This window comes from Mytilus edulis, chromosome 6 (genome assembly GCF_963676685.1).
Source record: "Mytilus edulis chromosome 6, xbMytEdul2.2, whole genome shotgun sequence".
Classification (NCBI taxonomy): Eukaryota; Metazoa; Mollusca; class Bivalvia; order Mytilida; family Mytilidae; genus Mytilus; species Mytilus edulis.
In genome coordinates this window covers 34564222-34589434 of record NC_092349.1, presented here as the reverse complement: position 1 = coordinate 34589434, position 25213 = coordinate 34564222, and the positions used below count along the sequence as shown (strand labels likewise).

Below are 25213 nucleotides of genomic sequence, written 5' to 3'. Positions count from 1 at the left end.
GATCACATAGTGATTTCCTCGCTTTACAATATCACCATAAAATTTAGGATGTGAAATACCATTTTTAATAAGCTTTCTACAGGTATAGCCAAATTTACTAATCAAATCTTTGTATCTATGAAAGAATTTAGTAAAAGTTTTAAGTAATTTATGGTATCAAAATCCCTGACACAACAATTTACCAGTGATGCATTGATTACGTTCGTTAAAATCTATGACATCAGAACACACACGGGCAAACCGAACGAGTTGCGATATATAAACACCGTATGATGGACCCAAAGGCACATCGCCGTCTAAAAAAGGAAAATTAACAATAGGAAATGAAAAATCGTCTCTTTTGTCGTAAATTTTAGTGTGAAGTTTCCCGTTTGAAATTGAAATGTCTAAATCTAGAAAAGGACAACTGCTGCTGTTTATGTTAGATTTAGTTAAAGTAAGTTCGTTTGGGTAAATTTCTGAAGTATATTTAGAGAACTCTGGATTATTCAACGAAAAAATATCATCCAGATAACGGTAGGTATTTTTGAATGTATCAACCAAATGTAACAATGATGGGTCTTTACTGAGTTTGGTCATAGCAATATAGAAATAAATATGCTATTAAAGGGGCACAGTTGGTGCCCATAGGAATACCTACTACCTGACGATACACTTAACATGTTTACGTCGAACCAGCATTTTACCCACATTGCTTTATAAAAAGCAAACACTGTTGATCTGTATCAGTTTTAAAAATCTAATATGCACAATCAGTTCTTTCTTCCCTCTGTATTTAATTACAAAATTGAATCTTTAAAAATGTAAAGATACATACTAAATTTGAGAAAGAAAATTCGGTTACCATAGCAACCATTTTTATTAAATTTCATTAAACAAAAACATTTTTCTGGACTGAAAAATTTAACTGGTTAATTTTGTTAAATTGTAAGAAATTTAATACCATCTTTGTATTGTTTAAGTATGGAAATTTCTTGGATCATTATTGACTTGTAGAAAAATCCAATTTACAGAATTTGAAGATCTTGTGTTATTCATTCATTAAAAAAAAATTGAAATTATTTGACCATTGATTTTATTTTACATTCCGGAAGAACTATATTGGTTCTTTCTAAATATACCTATCATTTTACCAGGAGACGCTACATTTAAGAAATAAATTATCACTTGAATATCCTGTATTCACGCATTTTTCACTGAAATCCAAATTTGCCATTTTAGCATCTTTACTAGCTGGTAGCAAAATAACTGATAATGGCAAATTTAAAACATATGTGAATTTCAAACAGCTTATAGGTCAGTTATATTATATTATTCAGAAAAAAAGGATATGTTACACATAAATCAAGTACTAAACAGTGAAAAATGTCGTTTTTTCACTTTTTCAAGAGTTAAAATATGACCTTTTACTGCTTTAATCAACCTATGTGATTTCCATGGCAACCTGATTATTGCGGAACAATTTGTTGCCTGTTATTGCCTTTAGGTGTGGTACTGGCTATTATATAAAAGTTTCATCAAAATCTGAGACCATGTGTGCCAGACCCTATTAGAATTTCTTTGGTGGTTACAGAGAATTGCTCTTAATAAATATAACACCAAGTTCAATAATGATACATCTACACATTCAAAAGTGGAACACCTAAGTGTTTAAAATCTTAACACCAAGTTTATAAGAGTTGAATATTAGTGTTCAATAATGAAACGCTTACAGATTTACCAGTTTTCAATAGATTAACACTGGTGTTAACATTTGGAACACCATTACACGTTCAAAAAGTGTTACAAAAAAGTGTTCAATTAGTGTTCTATATTCTTTAACACATAGATTTGCAGTGTACGACCAAGAGCTACAGGAATATAATTGAAAACACATTCTAAATTTGTTTTTGAAGTGATTGGTGTTTAATAACATTGTTTTTTGTTTTGCGGAGAAAATTTCAAAAATTATGTTTTAAATCCTAGTGTTGTATGAACAGCGTGCGTAACGCTAGTGCGGTTATTAAAAAAAAAAAAAGAAGATGTGGTATGATTGCCAATGAGACAACTGTCCAACTGAGACCAAAATGATACAGACATTAACAACTATGTATTACGCAGGAATTACTTGTCGTTTCCTCGTCTCTTTTCAGAATTATCAACTGTAAACATGTTTGTATGTTAAAAGTAACAATGGTAAAACTACACCTTGCTTGTTCATTGATAGCATTGTATATCCCCTGGTATAAACGGTATTATATTTTTTTCCTTATTTGGGTCGAACTCTTGGCCTTTAAGATTAAATGCTCTAATGCCGAGATCAATACATTAATTTTATGTTAGGAACACAAGGGTCAGATTAAAGAATAAATGAAGACAGCATGTAAAACTAAGTTTTTATACAAGATTAAATTATTAAAGAACTTTTATTTATTAGGTCTTTCCACTTTTCTGTGGAAAGACCTATTGTTTTTCTTCTGATTATTTTTTTTTCTTCCCCCTAATTTTGTTCTTGCGATAAATATTTGTTTCGCAATATGTCGCTTAGATATTTGGTATATGATATCGAACAGTTTATGCGCTTTTCAAATTTACCCTGCGTAACCGAATGCTTTTCTTTGTAGGAGTTATCTCCCTAAACACTGTTTTCCTTGTGTCCACGACTCCTTCGCAACTGTAAAAGATTACGACAAATTTATTTTATAAAATTGCTCATTATATCCTTCGCATGATTTGTCCAACTTCGACCGAAGCAATATGAACGCTCCATATGAGAGTTATTTCCCCTTTTGTATTTGAAATTTTGAAATGTATTTTCAACTGGAACACCATAAGTGATAGAGACCTAGGATCTTTTGATCTGAGGTCCTTGGTCCAAAAAAATGAAAATAAGGTCAAGGTCAAAGGTCAAGGTCATATTCTAATTTTTGAATTTGTTTTATTTTCACTCATTTTCAGAAATCTTATAAGATATCGACAAAATATTTTCACAAAATTGTTAGTTACGACATGTCGTAACACATAAATCTTAGTCGAAAGGGTACGTAGACATTTGGCGAGAATTTTTCCCCTTTTTATATCTAATATCATACGTATGGCAATATAACTCATTAACAATATAAAATAGAGGACTAGAGTCTTTTTATTTGAGGTCCTTGGTTTATGACCTTGAAATTAAGCTCAATTGAGGTCATATGCTTATTTAACACTTTAGATTTTGACCTTTGCGTTTACCTCATATGTACACATGATAAAGCCATGGGACTTTTTGCATTAGGTTGTAGGCAATGTGACCTTTAAAAAAACAACCGGAAGTGACATTTTGTCAATCAGAAGTAGCTATTTTTTGTACTAAATCAATGTAAAAGTATATAGAACCATATATTTTGTGAATCAGTGTCAAGTAAACTATCAAACAATACCGGAAGTAAACTTTTTAAACCGGAAGTAAAATATTATCTCCCTTTTTTATAGATTTTTCTATATAGAAACCATATATTTTTTGGAATCAGCGAAGAATAAACTGTCATTTGATGCTGAAACTGACATTTAAAATCAAATTTTAATATTTTCATTTTTGAATAGATTCTTACTGGTGGAAAGACCTTCAATTGTTCTCTGAACAATTGGTTTTTAATTTTTGTAGCAGTTATTCGAAAAACTTACGTAATTCTGCGTATCAACACCATGGACAGCCTTGTCAAAATTACGATCTTTGTCTCTTACTAAAGTTTCTCACCAGAATGCAACCCCTATTTCTCCCTCACTTTTATTATAGATGTTACAATTTGAACGGAGTCCTTGTGCAATGAAGAAGTAAACATTTTTAAACAGCTTTATTATTATTATTTTTGTATTATCATTAGTTACTACAATCATAAAGTGTTATAATATATATTTACAGCGGGTAGCACAATTCAACTCTTTTTTGTTCCTTTTATTTTCCTTCGACAACATTTTTTTGTTTTCATTCTGAGAAAAAAAAAACAATTACAAACCTCTACGAAAGAACATATATGAAGTAACAGAATATGATCACAAAAATCAAGATATAAGTTGTTATCAGAAATATGAAATCCAAGGTCATTGATACATCTTTTCCTGAAAAATTATTTATCATAACGTCAGATTTCGATTGAACAACATTTCGTTTATTCCCGAGACGCAATTTCATTCTGACTAGATATTTCACAGTACAGCAAATAGTTTTTGGATCTGAACTATAATAGTACCTCACGCTAAAAATTGCTCCTAACACAATTATTCCACTTATAGCAATGATTGCAATCATAACGGTTAGTAAAGTACACATTGGATTAGATGAAGTTGGAATCGAGGCAGACACGAGCGTAAGAAATATGGCATACGACAGTAAAATTGTAATTGAAAGTGATACTCGTTCGCCTGACTCCACCGGAAGTACAAATACTAAAGGATTCAAAAGAGAGAACAGCAAAGTCGGTAATATTGTCATAATAGCGTAGTACAATGGCTGTCGTTTTATTTTCATATTTGCCCAAATGCAACCTAGTCCACCTATGTCCTGTAAATAAGTTGAGTGGTCTACTATTGTCCAATCAGAATGTGAAGTAAAGTACTGTAATTGAATATTTTCAATCTCGGGATACAATATGACATACTGCAATGCTAATCCCCATGGTACAAATTGAAGATCACAAGTCTGTTCGTCAAATGGAAATTTCGCTATGTCTGTTGGGCATTTAGCATTCAGCACACCTCCTGGACTATAATTAATTTCACCATTGCTATCAACTATCACATGGAATTTTGTGTCGCTACCTATAGGTTCAACTCCATTTAACAAAAACACGGGAGGTAACCAAATATCCACTGGATCTAGAGCAAGAGATGTCAAATTGCCATAAGCGGCCGGGTCCCACTTAAGAGATGGATCTATCCATTTCAAAGAAACAACGGATGTAACGGATAAAGTCTCGTCAACTTCTTCGAAAGAGTTGAATGACATTAAGTAAATCGTTAATCCAATCGACAACGGTTCCGAAAAGTTTGTCATAGGCATAAGTTGCTTCTTATATCCAGTTATCAAATCGGAATAAAGAGCCTTAGCTACCGTGAGATTTTGACCTTGTACAATGTCTAAGACTAGCAGTATTATAACATACATTATTGTATAGAATCTCATGTTAATATTATACACGTAAACTATAATCACAAAGTTTGTCCTTTAACATGAAACTCTCGATACCAAGTATGGTTGACTTATAATCAACGTTTTACATAAAGCTGATTGAAAGAGATCACACCTACCTTTCCAAGAAAATGTCATTACGTGTGTGTTCCCGTAATTACAATCGACCAAGACATCGCAACTAAAAAAATCGAAAGAACTAAAGATTAAAACTCAAATATTTTGATATTCCAAATATATTATGTTTTAATGGATATTTGAACAACATTTATTAATAATTAATTGGTCTAATATAAATAATATCTTACAGTATAAAATCATCATGATTATTTGGTTAAAATGAACAGAATGCAAATAAATGAGTGTTTACATTAGAATCATTTATGAAAAAAAATATCGATTTTTATTATACATGACATATTATCATTTCAGCCGGGAAGCCACGGATCGAATCGATCAATCAGATCATTGGATGTCAAAATTCGCGGGCTAAGTGGAGATAATCGGGAATTTTCTTATAGGTGGCGCTGTATCGAAAACAAAACAAATATCTCGCTAGCGGCAACAGTCGGTAATACGACGATAACACGTTACTACCTTGTCATCGTGCCTGTTTGTACGTGTTTGTTTTAAGATAAATGTCACAGCAACCTGACTGCACAGCTGAAATGTTATTTGTTTTGGAAAATATTGAAATTCAAGTCGTTTTCTCGAGTCAATTTTCCTTTGACTTCTGTGTCTAAATTTATGGCGGGTAAAAACCCAACCTAAATTTAACTGGCACACTTGCATCCCCCTAAACCAATCAAATGGTAGATGCTAAAAATAAATGAATTATATATAAATGCATCAGGGAAACCTCAAAACTACCCAGCATTCATCCCCAGCTTCCGCAATTTCACCTTCAGAAAGCAGTTTCAAGATTACAGATATTTTCCATTATTGCACCCGTTTTGAACCATTTTTAACACCGTTTTTATAGATTTCCTTACAGATACAGTTCACTTAAAGATAACTATATAATATATTATTATTTTTAGATGTTTTAAGACAACAAAAAACATTCCCATACCCATTTATTAGCGAGGTTACCCCACAAACCCGAGGCTGAGGCCAAGTGAGGGGACGAACTTGTTAAAAAGTTAATGTGAATTTTCAGTATTTCAGACCAGTTCCTCACTCATATTTTTTCAATTCAGTGATTTGCTCCTTTTAAACACATGAAAGCACGATGTACAGATTATCTGATGTATTTTTGACTTTCTATATTACTAGAGTTGCACAGGTTCTGCTGACTAATGATCCTATTTACAGTTAGGAATACTTTTTATTTGTTCATCTGTTTTTTTTTGTTGCATTTATGTTTTGATGACTATCTTCATTTACCCATAACCATGTCTGGGCGTAGCAGTTGTAGTAAACTGCACCCAGAGAGAAGACCAGGACCATGTGCCTATTGTAATAATGATCATATATCAAATAGATATATTCATTTAATTCAGAAAGCGAGTGACTTGCCAGATTTTACTAATTTTGTTTCTTCCAGTTATAAACTTTCTGATTTAGACTGCATATGCAGAAAATGTGAGGGTAAGTTGAAAAAAGCTTTTTCCAGAGTACAGAATGATTCCCACACTGAACCAGAGGTTTCCCCATTTAAAAAAATATGTACTGAGACTGATAAGTGTTTTTTGTCCAATTTTGCAGATTCTGAAGGGTGTTCTAGTTCAGATATTCACCATTATACTGAAATCAATGTTCCAGTTTTTGAGAAAGCTTTTTCAGTTTCTATCCAAACAGAGTTTCCAGAATACAGTACCAGTGATACCTTTTTTTCTCATCTTTGTCATTCCCATTATAATAAATTGAACAAATGTATTAACCTAAATGTTGTACAATGTATAGTATGTGACAAATTTTCTGGAAAGAACACTGGTTCATTTAAAACTGTCAGTGAGGATAAACGGGAGCTATTTACTCGTTACTTTAACTTTGATATGCATCTGGAAAATTTAATTTGTTGTCCTTATTGTTACAATAATTTTAATTCCTTTTCTAGATCAGATGCTGCAGAGGACCAGTTGTCCAAAACGACTGAATACTTATTCAGTTGTTTGGAAAATTTTACAATTATAGACACTGAAAAGATTACAACAGAAAGTATAGATTTATTTTCTTTCAGGTCTGTCCTAGAATCTGTAATAAATTCTTTTGTAGAAGAAAAAGCCTTGCTTTTACCAAATTTATTTGAAAAGTACAAATGTATTTTACATAAAAATGCAAACAAATTAGGCTTATGTGTTGAGCAGAAGGTTTTTCATCGTCCACAGTGGTTATTTACCATGTTGAAGTCGTGCCTTGGCAGAGCCCTATCATATTATGTGCCAAAAAAGAAAAATTTAGGGAGAATGATTTACAGGAATGGTACCGATATATTTGGTTGTTTACACGCACTTGTTGTTGAAAATTGTAAATGCATTGAAGATAATAAAAGATTAAAAAAAGAAAGCATTATCCAAGCAGAAAAATTGGCTTCTACTGTATCAGAGGAAAATAGAAAAATAAAACAAGAGCAAAGTCTAGAAGATGCTGTAAAAATCTTAAAAAATTATGTTAAAATATATGTTTCAGATAAAATCAAGATGGACGGACTTCCTGACATAGACAATTTTAATTGTAAAGGTGAAATCTTGAAAATCCCCCCTATATTATGGAATTTTATTTTTAGAATTTGTTCTACAGATAATGAAGAGAAAGTACTGAAGAAGTCCCAGTTTAATTGGAATTTGCATTATTCTGAACCTCTTTTTAATATTTTCAGAATGATGCCACGTTTGTACATTTTGAGTTGTATTTTTCATTTACAGAATTCTCAGTGTGTGCAACCTTTGCATTTATTATGTACAGACATAGCTGATAAGTTTTCTAATTCATCAAGTACATTTCTTTCTATTAATGCTAGATTAGGGGCTGGTATCTCTAAGGACTCTCTTAGAAGGTACATCACTAATAGGTGTAGAGAGTTAGAAAAAAAACAGAGGTATATTTTTTCAGATAGTTTTATTGTAGCCTCATTTGACAATCTTGATAAAAACCAGGCTTACTCTGTAGTATGTGCTGGAAAAGATAGAAGTGGCTTTCATGGAACCACAATACAGACTGTGGTTCCAAAGCCCAGTCAAAAAATGAATATGTTTGATGACTCCAATCTGATTTCTAATCTTAATCATGTTAATCAGACCAGCATCGAACATGACATATCTGAAGTTCCCAATTCCAGAGACCGTAAACTGGAAAAAGGAATTATTCAGAAACTTGTTAATCCAGACGACAAATTTGGATTACCACAAGTAAAAAAGCAGAATAAGTTTTCTGACATGTCACCATCAGATTTAAAAGAAACAGCTGCAGAGATTTCAGAATGGGATGAATTTTATAGAAGTGTTACTAAGTATGGGTTTTCAAAAAACTTTTTCAAAAAAGAAAACATTGTTTTACCAGGTATTAAAACCTTTTTCTCTATTCCAGTTGAATCCACTGAAAAATCAGATTTTTCATCAGTGGCCATATTGGACGAAACAGCAGATAGCAAAGATACAGTATTAAAGGTTTTGAATATTTTATACGATAAATTTCAAGTTGGTCAGTTAACAAATTATGTTATTGTTGTAGGTGATGGAAAGAGTTATGATCATTTGATCAAACTGAAATCTGAATATGGGGAACAAATGGATTGGGTACTTGCCTACCCTGGGGATTGGCATATTTTAAAAAATGTCCTTCCCATATTTGTAAAGATTTATTTTGATGCAGGATTAAGGCAACTTGCTACTAAACATCATCATGGAGCTACGTTAAAAGTTTTAACTGAGTGTAGCAAGTTTGCTGTAACTCATAGGTTTTTTATACAAGCTTGGGAAGCAGTTATGAGACATCAGGTGAAATCCTTTTTTGAATACAAATCATGTGAATCACCTTATGATATTCAAATTTCAGATTTAATACTAAATATTATTTCAGATATGTCATTAGATGAAGAAGAAGATGAGGTTTGTAAAACTGATGTCTGGGAGAAGGTATGTGAGAAAAAAAAAGAGATTTTTACTTTTTTTACAGATGATTTATTAGAAGAATATAAAACTTGGCGTCATGAAAACTCCTCAGTCAACCAAACCTTTGCCTTTTGGGACAATTTTGTACATTTGGATTTTATGGCTTATCTTGGTTTGTTTTTCTCCATACGTAGTAGAAACTGGCACTTGCGCAATGTTTCTCTGAAAAAAATTACTTGTCTATTTCATGCTTTTGATAGGCAAAATTATCAGAGACTAATACCATACCATCTTGCTGATCTCCACACCTTTCCAGAACCTGTTATTCAACATTTTACAGCTGGCTGCTTCTCAGTTTCAATTTCAGGTAAACATTTGTACTCTGTAGCATTAGATGAAGCACATGAAATGGAGATTAATTTAAAGTCAAAAAATGCTCTTAACTCTTTCAGCCAGTCTTCTTTAGCTAACCTCACTTTTTATTTACCTTACAGAGCTAAGACATTGCACAACCTTAAATCAGAATTACAACTTGAAAGAGAAGAAGGTTTATATCAGAGAGAAGGTACAATGTCTTATGTTAAAAATGCAGAAAAAACAGTTTGTGAATACATGTCCAATTTAGAAACATCATCTCTGTTTGACATAAACTGTAATGAACATTTACACCATATTTTTACTAGAACTGAAACTGATCATGAACAAACTGACAGTTTGATAAATTACAGAAAGTATGGTGAGGAAGACATGGCTAACTATTTGAAATGCTTTTTATTTAGGACTTATGAATCAGCAGGAAAGCCTCCGTCTAGAAAAAGAAGAAATTTAAAAACTTTTGCCCCTATTAAAATAACTATTCACAAGCAAAAGAAAGAAATTAAAGATCAAAATACAGTGATTTCTTGTTTAAGGAAAAAAATTGCTTTTTCAAAGCATAGTGGTAATGCAGTCAAAGATTTAGACCAGTTTTTACAGTTACCTCGTGCTTTGTGCGATGCAGAAGGAATTCCAGAAAAGGGTCAAAAAGCCACTGCAGCTAATGTCTTTAAAAATATTTATTCTGATGCTTTTTTATTACAGGTTCCTAAGGCTCCAGTATCAAGTAAAACTACTGTCATTATTGATGGTATGTTTATAATTAATACCAGTCCACTTGCCTCACACCAGACCTTTGGTGATTATGGTGATTTTCTTTTTAATAGATGGATTATAAAGTATTATAATCAATATACAGCAAATGAGGTTCATTTACTGTTTGATGATCCAAATAGGAATGGTGTGAGCCCAAAAGACATTGAAAGAACGCGAAGGAATACAGTTGTACAGGAACCAGTGGTACGTACATGTATTTCCTCTGACACTCCATTGCTATCAAACTGGAGAAATTTTATTGCAGTTCGGCATCAAAAGCGACTTTTGGTTAACTTTTTGTCTGAATATTTTTTATCTCTTTCATTGACTTATTTCTCTACTAACCAATGTTGTTTTGTTACAGCAGGAGGATTTGACGATGACAGAAAAGACAGAGCAATTTCCATATTAAAGGGTCAGGTGGTAGATTATGACTTGGCATCTGGCAATCATGAAGAGGCAGACACTAGAGTATGGTTACATGCATCAGTAACAACAGCAGATCAAGTCATAATCTACAGCCCTGATACTGATGTATTTTTTATAGGTTTGCCACTTGTATCTGATTTAAATAAAACTGTATATGTGCAGTTGAGAGATTCACCATACAACAATTCATTTCTTTCCATGGACAAACTTGTAAAGTGTATTACTTTAAATGATTCGCTTTTGCAGGGAATTGACAGTGTTTTGATATGTATGCAGTTACTTTTTATCTATAGTGGATGTGATTTTGTGTCATATTTCAGAGGTTGTGGTAAGAAGACATTTTTTGATGTATTTAGAAAGCATGCCTCTTTCATTGTAGGAAATGGAAGCTTTTCAGATGTTCATGGTCATAATGGCCTTTATTCATTTTACAGGTTGATATGTTCTGTTTATTTTAGTAAACATCGTGCTGCATTTCAGCCTTATTCTACCCCTAAATCATTATTTGATTCTATTTCAGAGGGGGACTTACATGAAAAACATATATCTTTTATTTCAGCTATCAGAGAAAAGCTGTGGGAAAGAGTGGTCACTGAAGTGGAAATGATGCCAAACCATGAAGCCCTCAAACTACACTGGATGCGGTGTTGCTGGGTGTTTGATTATTGGAGTCAGAGCACCAGCAATACCCATGCACTATCTGATTTGTCAAAATGTGGATGGCAAATCACTGATAATAGATTAGAAATTGTTTGGGACACTGTTTTAAATTTTCAGAAAGTCGAGAAAACTGTAGAATGGTATACTAAAGGGTGTGGATGTAAGACTGGATGCAAAACAAATAGGTGTAAATGTAGAAAGGCACAAAATGAAAACTGTGATGGTTTTTGTGGTCCAGGTTGTAAATGTGTAAACTGTTTTAATGTTCCAGATAGTGGAGATCAAGTACTTGATATGTCTATTGACCTTGATGATGTCATTTCAGATGACCCAGAAGAGTTTGAAGATCCAGTTGAAGTTGAACAACCTGAATTAGATGGATTAGTAGAGCAACTTGATCAAACAGATGATTATTGGCTCTTTAGTACTGAAGAGATTTAATTTTTATTCCTTTCCTTGAAATCTTGATTGTCAGTATTATTTGATTCAGTTATATAAACTGCATTTGTATGAAATAATATGATAAATTTGTGGTGTATAAATGTTTAGGATTAAAGAGTTATGTTTTTTATACATTTTTGTATATAACTTTCTGACATGTAAAATTGATAATATTCACTGATATTTTTTTATTTTATTAATATTCATTAGTCATTTTGGTCTTGTTTAACAATTTTTTTGTTTTCAAATTCCTATCACTTAATTTGCAAGTTCCCCTGTTCAAATTTGTTATTGTTAATTTTACTTTTGAACCTCATCTTTTTGTGGATTTCAGGTATTTAGGGGCTTGATTTATTGAAATGTTTATCAAAGAGAGATAACTCTTAAAATTTGAGCTATTGGAAATAACTGCATTAATTATAATCACTATATTTCTTTAGGACTGCTGAATGGCTGTTCTTGGTGTTTATTTTAACTCGACATCAAAGAAGATTAGCAAATATTTATGTATAATTCTAGATTTATAATGTACATGTTTTCATGTCTTTTTTTCAGATAGCATCATCTATTACATGATACTTAGAGATATTTTCCTGTATTATGTTTGTACCATAAATGAGCAAGAACAATTATCTTCACTAATTTGCTTTATGCTTTGTACAAGTTTCAGATCTGTAAAATACTGGTTTGAGAAAATTTTATGTTGGATGTACAGATAATAAAGGTATGTATTATATGATATAAAAATGGAAAGGGCAGATACATGAGTTTGAAAATACAGCAAAATATGTTATTGCTTAATTTCACGGCAAAGTATATCATCAATGTTAATTATACAATTGCCTATTAATAGCAACATATAACATTCAAATATAATTGAATGTGGACTTAATCTTGTTAATCAGTTCAGAGATTAATGCAATTTCACAAATAATTTGACTAGCAACTTTTAACAATATTGATTAGAAGTACACATTTACTTATTATATGATTTGAATGGACTCAAGATCTGAGAGTTTTCTTACTTGTTAACAGAATAAGGCCTTGTAAATATATATTATTTTTTTATTGATAAGGATTGAATTGTAATTTCTTGTAATTGAATATCATTGTATGTTTATAAATATGTATATCAGTTACTAGGTTTTACAACTTGTAACTTGTACTTTTATCAAGCTAATCTGAAGAAAAAAACTGATGGTGTTGTTGGATTTAAAATGAAAAAGTTATGAAAGCTAAGCAGTTTATTATATATGTCTGCATGCCATGATAATAAGAGGGGTATATTGATACTTGCCTTGCGAAAAGTTATAAAATGTTCTTTTTTCTTTTTTATTTTAGGTAAGTGAATTGGAATATAGAGATATTGGTTTGCTGTCTTTGAAGGACTTTCCATGGATAGTGAATGAACATTTTAATCAAAAATAAGATATATGATATCTTGCATTGTATTTTTCTCTATATGTTTATGTAATTTGCCACTTTTAAAAAATAATTTTAAATTCTTGGAAAATCATAATTTTCCTCTGATAAGAGACAAAATTAAATTAATAAAAATCTGAAGAGGTTTAAATGTGCTAAAAATTTTTTTAATTTAATACATTACAAGATATTCTTTTAAAAGTTCAAAGGAGAGAAGTTTTTAAAGATTGAATGTTAAGTATAGTTAACAAAAACATGTGTTTACCTAGAAAGATGTGCTCTATTACATGTCATTCTTTGATATCTTATTTCATGTTTTAATGATACAGGTAATATTTTGTGTTGTCTTATTTGTGAATGCTTGTCATTCTGTATCGTCTTGGGAAAGTTGGTATTGCACCTTTAGTACCTCTATTTGTGAATGCTGGTCATTTTGTACCGTCTTGGGAAAGTTGGTATTGCACCTTTAGTACCTACTGTGAATGCTGGTCATTCAGTCTTTTTTTTGTGAATGTTACCAGTTCATTATTTATTGATGTAATAATCTTCTTTTCATACATCATGTACATGTATTTGTGACCAGATTGGGCAGATCTTCATGTTTTTTTTTCAAAAAGATTTTACTAAAACAGGACAAACATAACTTTTTTTGTGTTTTATTTGAAAAATAATAAACCTCTTATTTGGTCCAACAGATATTTGGCTCTTTTTAGGTGATCTTCTGAAATGTGGCAAGTTGTATAAGATGTGTATAGTACCATGTGTTTCAATTTACAATTTTCTTGTAGTTCAATAAATTGTTCATCATATATTCTCATTCTTGTTTTCTTTTTGTGTATGCATCAATACATACATGCATATTTAAGAAATATCCAGCAGTTGTTAGAAAATGAGTACACACCAACTTTATATGACAATTGAAGTTAATCTCAGCAACCTGGTAGATATTAAGACTTTGAAATTGGTTTAAAAATGTATTGGCTGCTTTTTTTTCTGCTTCTATATCTTAAGATTGGAAAAATCAATTGTAACCTGCTCATTAATGGATGTGAACTATTGCTGTATTTGATATATTTTAATCATAAACCATAGTTTGTGTATCCTAGAAATACTTTTGTTCCATAAAAGAAACATTTCTGGTAGTTAAGTCTTTTTTGGTGAAATTAAAGGAATTGTGAAGAAAAAAATATTTGGTCTATCATAAGAAGAACTTTTTACCATTTCAATCATTATTATAGATATAGGTGAATGTGGTATGATTGCCATTGAAAAAAAATCCACCTGAGACCAAAGGATGAGAAAGTAAAAAAGGAAGGTCACTGAACTGCCTTCAACAATAAGCAAAACCCATACCATATGATGAGCTATAACAGACCAAATTCTTGCAAATCTTATCATAATACAAGACATTATTCAATTGATGCCTATAACTAGACAGTACAAAACTGGATTTCAATAGACTCACTGGCTTCTGTTTTTATTGGTTGACTAGTATATTATATGACATTCAAGATAATTAATGTCAATGTTGTTTGTAAAATCTGACATGATTTATGAGTAATTGTTTACATGGTAGCTCTAAAGGTACTGCCTACTATTATTTGCTCTTAAGACTACTTAATGGTTGATTTTGGCTGGGACACAGAACAGAGTGTGAACTGCTGGAAATTTTTTTACATTAAAAAGAACCTCAATAAAAAGGTTGTTCCTGAGAAGATATTTCCTAGATCTTCATAAAATTAATTCTATTTACTAACCAAATATTGCTGTACATTCAAGCATAGAAGAAAAACAATATTCAAATGACAGATTAATTTCACAGCCCCCCACTCCTACCACACACACACAAAAGTAATATATACATCATGACAACACAAAAACACAGAACTTGAATATCAGAGAGTGGGAAAATCAATATGCATGTGTGCAAATTCTTAGCCTGGGTATAGTTGAAACTGATAGTGAATTTGATAAAAGAACAAATAAACAATAAACAAAACATTTGTGTACCTGTACTAAAAATATGGAATTAATAAAAATTATAATATTGTTATAATTTTTAAAATTGGTTGTGTCCTAATGTCTTGCTTAAAAAGGAAAAATAAATACCAACAGTTGTCCCAATTAAATTTTGAGTAACTGTTCAGTGCCAAATATGTAACAAAACACCATAGAAGGTTATTATATTGAAAAAAAATTAAGAAAGAGGAATAATATTCTTTCATTTCGGCATCATCAGGGAAACGTATTTTTCTCGTGAGTATTAGGGAAAATCCAGAGGTGTTACGAAGACCGGGATTCCTACCGCTTCGAGTCAAATTCTGACTTTAGGACTGGCACTGATAACTGACACATTTTCATCCCTTAACAAATATCCTTCTTTTATTAACATAAACACAATCTGTAATAATTTTTCCACTGAAAATAAATGAAATACGACCAGCATATCACCATTTAAGGGAATAAATTACTATTTTCTAGGGTGTCAACGCCGGAAAATACTGATTCAACTTTTGTCAGGACATCATTTTTACGTCACATTGTGAATTCTGAGCGGAATCGCTTAAAACGGAGATAAACAATGTTCCAAGTAAACATTATGATGCTTGAATACCAACATAGAATCGACACATAAAGAGCAAAAACGGAAAATTCATTCCCGATTTTGCAGCTCAAAAACGTCATTTTGTTTACGTCTAAATCACGTGATCAAAAACGTCTAGAGGAACTCTCCTGCGTCACTGGCTTCCCGGCTGTTTAAATATCTCATTAAGAGATATTTGTTTTGATGTTAATATTATTTTCCATCTACAGAACGGTCGATACTGAGAATAAAAATTTGAATGTGGTGTTATTCTCATATAAAACAATCAACTGTCCATTCAGTTGTTATTTTTATTCTAATTTTAATTTAATCCTCTAGAAAGAAATGTACTTACTTTCATTATAATACATGTTTTGAGCCTTGTCGATGGTCCATGTACACAGGTTCAGGTGCCGTAAAAATGACAGTTTACACCATAATATTACTAAAATACTAAATTTTATTAAATTTTTAAACCCGGTGAACTTTTTATGCCTTCATTGCGTTAACTGGATACGTCATTCGAATTCAAATGGAAAAACATATCTTAACTTTAAAAAAAATCAAATTAAAGATGGATGGCCAGTATGGTTGTGTTTATTATGAAATTTTGAAAGTTTTGTTAACACTTAACCTTTGATGTATCTGCGCATAGGAACGTTGTATAGTCTATTTCATAAAAACAGATGACCCTTAATATGTGGAACTTGGACATCTAGAAAAAAAAGTCAAGATGATAAAATGTTTTACCTTAATTCATAATAAATATTTATTCACTCCCAAAAAAAATAAAAAAACACACAATTCATAGAAACGGAGTCTACCATTTGAAGCCTACATTTACATTAAGGAATTAATGTCAGTTGGCTATATATTGGAAGAATCTGTTTTAGCGGACCCCGGAAGTTTGAAGATGCACTTTTACGTTGCTATGCTGAAATATAAACAGCGGCCATTTGTGTTTACCGCTTCAAAAAACGACGATGTAAATGATTTTAAAACCCGATTTTAACTACTGAAACTGAACAATCAAAAATAAATCTAATTCAGTTACCCATTTTAGCTTGAAAATCATCCAGCCTAGAATTTAGTGTGTTTGTTATTTCGTTTAGTACTCTTGGTTTTTTAGATGCAGGTTGTGGTTCACTGACGGTGATAGCTTCTGTCGTACATGTAATCAAGGCTTGTTTTTGTTTTTCTGGATTATACACTTTTTTAATAAGGTTAATAAATGCTATGAAAGGGTCGCCAGAGCCAATGATATATTTTTTTCGTACACAATATTGACTGAAATAAGTGTCATAAAGGGATTTTACTGTGTCGTGTTTTGGAAGTGATTTTTTAAGTGCTCGCCACGTACTTTCGTATTTGTATGCGCTCCTGTTTTCGGGTCTACAAAATGCACAGAATGGTTTACTTTTAAGTGTTCAAATCCCTCAGATCCTAGACAATCGTATGCCTTCCAACAGTCGCTGATGATTGTCGTTCTTGGTTTTATGTTGTCTTTTATTAATTTTAGCAGTTTCTTTTGTTCGATTTTCTACTGATGCAAAAAACTTTTTTAGCTGACTTTGAAATTTTGAAAAAGTTAGGTTTTTCTACCTTAGGAATAGATTACCTTAGCTGTATTTGGCAAAACTTTTAGGAATTTTTGGTCCTCAATGCTTTTCAATTTCGCACTTTATTTTGCCTTTTATAACATTTTTTATTCGAGCGTCACTGATGAGTCTTTTGTAGACGAAATGCGCGTATGGCGTAAATATCAAATTTATTCCTGTTATCTATGATGAGTTTATTTTCTATACCTCCAAAGACCCACTGTCCTTTTACTCGACGCCCTTTATGGTATTTTCTTTTTCCAAATTTACTTTCATCAATTTTTACAATAACGTTATCTCCTCCTATTTTTTCAGTGTCTAATTAAAAAATTTCTATGCAAACTTCACGGCAATAATTTTACCAATCTACCATTGTTTGATTTCAAATAGAAAGTTCATGTTTAACAAATGCTTGGTCTATTTATTGTAAAACCAGAAATAAGTGATAAATAATATTTTTTTCAAACTTAAATTATGTCCTAGAAACCAGGATCCGTTTCTTGTGGAAACCTTTTCATGGCATTTTTTGTTGCTACACTTTCAATAGAAAAATGTCGTTTGAAAAAAAAGTCTTTTCTTAAACCGAAATGTCCATGTCTACAATTTTTACATACCTCTCCAGATAAATCTAGAATTAATCTTAGAAAAAAAAACACCACTCAATAACTTTCTCAACCTTTTACAAATATTTTAACTTGATCGGCATTTCCGTCTTTACATTACGGTTGACTTTGACGTCACTTATTTTATGAATATTCACAGATGATGGAATTTTTACCACGTGATATACCTACCTGAGTAACGGAAGCGTAGACATTTTGTACACTTACCAAGACGTATTTCTGCTAGATTTTGTAATATTTTCATGTCGTTTTTAACTATTGGAGGGACCTATAAACTAGTATTTACCATAGTTTCCCGTACTTTTGATGGGGTCCGCTAAAGTAGAAGTACTCCCTATATATATATAACGAAGATGTGGTAATGTCACATATTTTTCCATCATAAACATTAAACTAAACCATGTGAAGTACCCCATATAGACTCTCCTTTTTTAACTTTTCATTTAATACTAGAAATGATTTGTATATCTTTCAGAGTAGTACAGATGACAACATCCTCATTAATGTTGAAACTTCAACTGAAGTTGAGATGGAGGACAATGAGAAAGATGAAGAAATTGAGAATGATAATCATATTAATTATAACTTTGTATATCTTGAGGCTGAAAAGTTAGAGGAAGAGGATGACAGTATTAATGATGATGAAGCTGATCTCTACAATACCAACAAAGACATTCTATCACCTCAACAGATGTCTTATAAACTGTTTGAAGAATTGATGAAAAATAAAATTATATACTGATTGTTTTGGTTTTCTAAACAATTCTTGGATAAAAGGTTCAATAACTCAAGACCTTAGAAATCGTCTCAGATTGCAGGATTTTGCATCTAATTTTTTTCGGAATTTTCTCCAAGGAGGAAGAAGTTCAGGAAGAATACAATTGATTGCACTAAATGTTAGCTTTTATCTAAAAAAAATATATATATACATATTTTCAAAACTGAAATTGATAAAATTTTTCTTGGTAGTCCTATGGACTACATACCATCTAATGTTAGTGTCTAACCCTGTGGTATGATTGCCAATGAGACAATTCTCCGCAAGAGACCACAATAACACAAACATTAACATCTATAAGTCAACATCAAGTAGCAAATATTTCACATACGTTCAGGACGGAAACAAATGATCAATAAATACAACAGGTAGAACATGTTATAGAGGCCGTCCGGGATGAAAAGTCTTGCAACAAACCAACTGTGGACGCCTCAAAGATTTGTTGCAATTGATCTTGCTGTGCAAAGAGCATGGTACCTTCTTTACGAGAGGCGTCGAATAAAATGTGCACATCATGACTGAACGTGGCAGCAATTAAAACATCTCGAAACACAAACGGACGACCCACTTCGGCGATGGTGGCCATGTTTATATTCTGCAGTTAAGAATTGGGTTCCTGCTTCATGGATCGAAGTTTAAAACGTGCAAAATCTTAAGGAAAAAAATCGTTCTCAGAATATGTCGATACTCTTGTCCATACCATTTGTAGCGTCATGTTATTTAATATGTACATACATTCGATATAACGATAACTGTTTGATAGAAGTGTGGAATTAAATTCCAAAAAAGATTTAAAAAAAAAAAACACATTTGAAAGAAGTTCTTTTTGGTGTATTCTTAAAATATCAAGTTAATCTTTAAAGTTTCAACAATCAAAGATCTTAAAAAAATCAATCAAATAAAGTGAAAGCAAAATCCGTGAGTTTGTGAACTATGAAATTGATCCAATGAAATGTGTTGAATGTCTATCATCTCTTCATGGTAAGTTTGTTGTTGCGGACAATGCTTTAAATAATAGTGTCTTTGTATGTAAATCGTATTACTACGAATGTCTTGTAAAAGAATTAGGTATAAATGAGCAGTCGGGTAATTCCACATACAAAGACATATCATTTGATAAGAATGAGATTTTAGCAAATCAGAAGTCCTTCATGGCTTCAATGAACATTACATTGAACACCAAATCGGAGGATTTACCTTGTTTGTATTGGATACCAAAGCTTCATAAAATTCCGTTCAAACAACGGTATGTTGCTGGCTCATCTCCACTAAAAAAATGTCCATTAGATTGACTAAAATTAGGTCCGCAGAGAAGGAGGGTCTTCAGAAAAACTGTTAAATTGTTTACTCGCGTAGTGGAATTAACCATATGTGAAATTTTTTAAAATTCTAAAGAACTTCTAGATAATTTTAAATCTCGGTCTTTTTCTGAAATTAGTTCTATCAAAACTTTTGATTTTTCAACCCTGTATACCACCATTCCCATGTGAAATTGAAAAATCGCCTAAAATTAAATAATTCACAATGCCTTTCAACAAAAAAATGGTAGTATACGCTATACATTTATTACTTTGGTGTATCATAAGGCATATTTTGTAAATAGTTAAAAACAAAAGGGTAAAACATGATACACAGAGGAATAAGTAATCAGTTTGCTGGCGTTTATTATCGACAACATATTTGTTGAGTTTGGAGGTAGACTTTTTCAACAAACTGTCTGCATACCTATGGGAACAAACTGTGAACCTCTCCTTGCCGATCTTTTCTTATTTGGTTCCATTAACCTACTGACCGACTTAAGAAACGCAACACTAGATTATTTTTTTGTTATTTTTGAATGAATGTGTCACCGTCAAAAGCGATGACTGCCTGTTTCAAACGCCAAAATGATTGTCAGAAAGGTCATCAAATTCTGTCTGATATATTTTTGGTTCTGTTTTACACCTTCTGATTTTGCATTTCTTCAACCCATAATTGGTTTTGGCAATTATGCGGTTGGAACATGAGGGCTTTAAAGGTTTTCCTTCAGTCAATTCGTTGGCAACGCAGTTGATGAGAAACATTTATGGCATGAATCCGTACGCAATGGCACTCGGTAATTTGATTAGCAGTTGACGTTGCAGCCGTAAACATGACGGTGCCTAATCAAATTCTGTTGACGTTTCATTGTCACTACACGTTGATCTGTTCTTTGATGGCCAGCAACAAATCTAGTCTACTTGTATCGTTGTCGGAAGGACGGTAAACTAAGTTTCTGAAGTCATACAGTATGGTTGCAGCACGTTTATGTTTTCACGTTTGCAGTATTCTTAAGGGCTAATTAAGTTTTTTATTTCTCAGTCTTGGCAATATGGAGATGCAACATGTTTAAACTGATGTAAGTGAGGCAAAGGATTGAAAGAACTGTTTCACAAAGCAAAAAAACTGAAACAATCTTTCATGGTCGAAAATTTCCAAGAAATTCGTGCAACTTCAAAAATTCGGTATGTTCAATAACCACAGGTAAGTCAGATTTTGATTTTTTGTAAAGAGAAAGAAATATGATAAGCATGAAAAGTAGTTGTAAGAGAATCAAACAAGATTTGGTAAAAAAAAAATCAACAGAATGAGTGTTGCGTTTATAAAGTCGTTTAGTATATATAGAACTAGAAATTGAAGGAAAAAAAACAGACACGGCTTCCTCCGCTTCATTTTTAGACTGATATCTCCAATTTGACCTACACAGCCATCTCATTACCAGAATATATGACCAACGAGACGATTTTAATTTTGTAATTATAATTTCCCCAACTTTAGTAGCACAATATACCAACTTCACCTGCATATGGGATATACATTTCCCAATTTATTCGATATTCAAGATCTTGCAGCTCTTACTCAGACTTTGTAAAACGTCATCAGTGTCTAAACAGAAAGCTGAAGAACCAGGGGTAAAAAAGTTCATCGGAAGGTAATAAGACCTAGTTTTAACTATTTATACATATTCCGTATCAACTTCACTAATACATAACGGGTTTGATGTATAGATTCTGCGTACTGGCGTTGTTTATCATCTTAACATAGTGTTTTATTGTTTTTTCATTTCTCTTTGTTCTATTATTAATATTACTTTTACTGCTGGATTGTTTTCTGTGATATCCATTTAACGTGGCTCAGTACATCCCGTCTATGTGTTTGTATTATCTTTCATTTTTGATGATGTGTATTGTATATGCGACTTTTTGTGTTTCGTTGGTTCTTATAACGTGACTCTGCAAGATTCTGTCAGTATTTTATTGTTCTGTAATATGTTATGTTATATTTCTATTATAAATTAAAAAATACGTTGAACCACAAACGTCAAAATTATTTAATCACGTAGTGGAATGAACCATTTGTGGATTCGTATAATAATTTTTATAGAACTTTTGGACTATTTTTAAATCTCGGGTCTATTTCTGAAATAAATTCTTACATTCTTTTGATTTTTTAAACCTGTAAGCTCACATTGCCCATGTGAAATTTTAAAATTGTTTGTATAAACATGAACGACAGAAATATGTGACGTATAAATTTTCTGACGTCAGACACTCGAAATTATTTCTTTTAAAATTGTAACACGATGATGACTGCTGTACCCATAGTTTGACTACTTTATTTATTATGTCTGTTTAGTTTACGCATCATTGTAAATATAACGTATTTTGTTCGTGTTGTTTATTCTTTAGTTTTCTATGTTGTGTCGTGTGTGCTGTTGTTTGTTTGTCTTTTTTATTTTTAACCATGGCGTTGTCAGTTTGTTTTAGATTTATGAGTTTGACTGTCCCTTTGGTATCTTTCGTCCCTCTTTGATGAGACTGTCGTACAAAGTGAGAAGTTGAGCGCTATAAAATCAGGTTTAATCCACCTTTTTTCTACGTTTAAAAATGCCTGTACCAAGTCAGGAATATGACAGTTGTCCATTCGTTTTTGATGTGTTTTGTCATTTGATTTTGCCGTATGAGTAGGGACTTTCTTATTTGATTTCCCTCCTAGTTCAGTATTATTGTGATTTTACTTTTTACCAACAACTGAAAATGAATTGTCAGAGACCAGCGACCTGAATGAAGGAGCCCACTGTAATCTTGCAACTAAGAGTAATGACAAAAACATAATTGATTGTGTTAGACTTTGCGATATGGAGTTATCAGAATTTGAAGCAGCAGTAGAAAAGGTCTTTCCTATTATTAAATCTGTCTGGAACCATTCATTTAATATTAATTTAAATGAATCTAAGGACCTTAATGCTCCTCAACCTTGTACTTCACTTGGCCCTTTTAACATGTTTGATTCGAGCGTCACTGACGAGTCTTATGTAGACGAAACGCGCGTCTGGCGTAGGTATAAAATTTCAGTCCCGGTATCTATGATCAGTTTATATACAACCACTGGGTCGATGCCACTGCTGGTGGATATTAATTCCCCGAAGGTAAAACTAGCCAGTAGTCAGCACTTCTGTGTTGACTTGAGTTATCATTGATATCTTCATAATTATAATTACAGGAGTGTGCTCCAACAAAGTTATGAGAACATATTAAACATGACACTCCGTAAATTTTACGGACACCACCACGAATTGGTTGATCCATACGATGTATCTTTGTTCAAACTAACTATGGACATTTTTACCATGTTTTAGATTGTGGTTTTTCATTACATCGTCTGATCTTTTTATTCCCGAATGTGACTGTTTTGCTGTGTGTGAATTCGTATTGCTTTAAGACGTAGCACGGTACTTTTCCATCCCAAATTATTTTGTTGGGTTGTAATGGTGTGTTTGTAGTTGCAAATCGGTTTTTTTTCTGTTGTATTCGTATGTTGTGTTGGGGATAACTTCTCATCCAGTTCATTTGGTAGATTTAATTCTGGATCTACGAAATTTATACCATATATTTGGTTTGCAGTTTGATCAGAAGAAACATCCACAAAGCTAGATAATAATTAATTAGCAAATTACTACTACAATTGAATATTAATTAGTATTATAATTTTCACTGTTATTGATATAAGTTAGATAAGTCATATAAATCTCTTAATTTTGGAACACGTTTAAGAAATTTAAATGTGACGTCACTTTTGACTTTGGGCGTTCCATTGACTATGGCCATTAAAGTGTTGAAAGGCCGCTAATAGGATCGATGTGCACCTGATTTCACTCCCGGTTTTCAGTGGAGTTCGGGTTGTTTCTTAGGTATTATTTATAACTGTTGATGTAAATGTCCTTTGGTTTTTGGTTTTGTGAGTCTTTTTGTATCCACCATTTTTTCATAAAATGCCCTGTACCAAGTCGGGAAAATGGCCAATGTTACATAATAGTTCGTTTCTGTGTGTGTTACGTTTCGGTGTTGTCTCGTAGTTCTCTTATATTTGAAACGTTTCCCTCAGTTTTAGTTTGTAACCCGGAGTTTTTTTTCTCTATATTGATTTATGAATTTTGAACAGCAGTATACTACTGTTGCCTTTATTTACTCCTTAGTTTGATTGTTATTGTTAAACGCAGTTATGTGCGCCTAAGTGACGTCATTTACCAGATAGAGGGGATCGACTTTATACCTGCACTCTTCTTATTTATAAGAGCTTTTATCTTTTTTTTAAACACAATTCTACTGAATAAAAACAATCTACTGACGTGTTCCAATAGGAATGATAATGACTGTCTTTGTAACAGTTCTTTGAATCATCTCGGGCGTAACATGTCGATCCCTTGCTTTTGTTTTATTATAATATTTCAAAATGACATTTACTGACTGCATACGACAATGTGTCCTTCTATATATCTTGTTAGTTGTTTCGATGATAATATTTCTTGGAACATCACAGATCATCAGTTGTGACGTAATGTCGGATTGAAAGTAATAAAATTTCTGACAAAATACATGATTTTCTTCCAACAGAACCACATTCAAAAATACCAGTCGCCATTGCAAAAAATTGAAAAAACACGTTTAATAATAAATTTCTTGTGTCCGAAGCGCTTTTAAGGATTTACCTTCATCAGGAACGCTCAAAGCCAAACATTTGAAATCCGAAGACTTCGGAAACAATTATTAGAAGATTATACAAATAAATACATTAAACATTCAAAAAGTTAAGTTACGGTAATCAAAATCAAACTACAGACACAGTTCCATTGTTCTGACAAAATTTGCAAATTATGAGCACATTACACCAACTTAATCATATATATAAAAAAAAGTAGACTTACATCACTGTGAAAAATGTATCCATTTCCCATTATGCTGCAATATAAAAAATGAAAAAATTCGCAAAATATCATTATGGTCTGCATTTGTTTACAGTTTCTATTCTGTTTTTATACGCCCGTCTT

At 32.0% G+C, this 25213-nt stretch overlaps 1 protein-coding gene and 1 pseudogene across 1 annotated transcript; one reads left to right on the top strand and one right to left on the bottom strand.

The window, feature by feature from the left end:
- Window positions 1-5845: 5845 nt before the first annotated feature.
- LOC139527562 (uncharacterized) lies at window positions 5846-14093 on the top strand. Its single transcript, XM_071323070.1, has 2 exons — window positions 5846-12586; window positions 13204-14093. Exon 1 carries the CDS (start codon window positions 6448-6450, stop codon window positions 11860-11862), a length of 5415 nt encoding a protein of 1804 aa, XP_071179171.1. The 5' UTR covers window positions 5846-6447; the 3' UTR covers window positions 11863-12586; window positions 13204-14093.
- Window positions 14094-16914: 2821 nt separating this feature from the next.
- On the bottom strand, window positions 16915-18172 carry LOC139528945 (uncharacterized; annotated as a pseudogene).
- Window positions 18173-25213: the final 7041 nt, after the last annotated feature.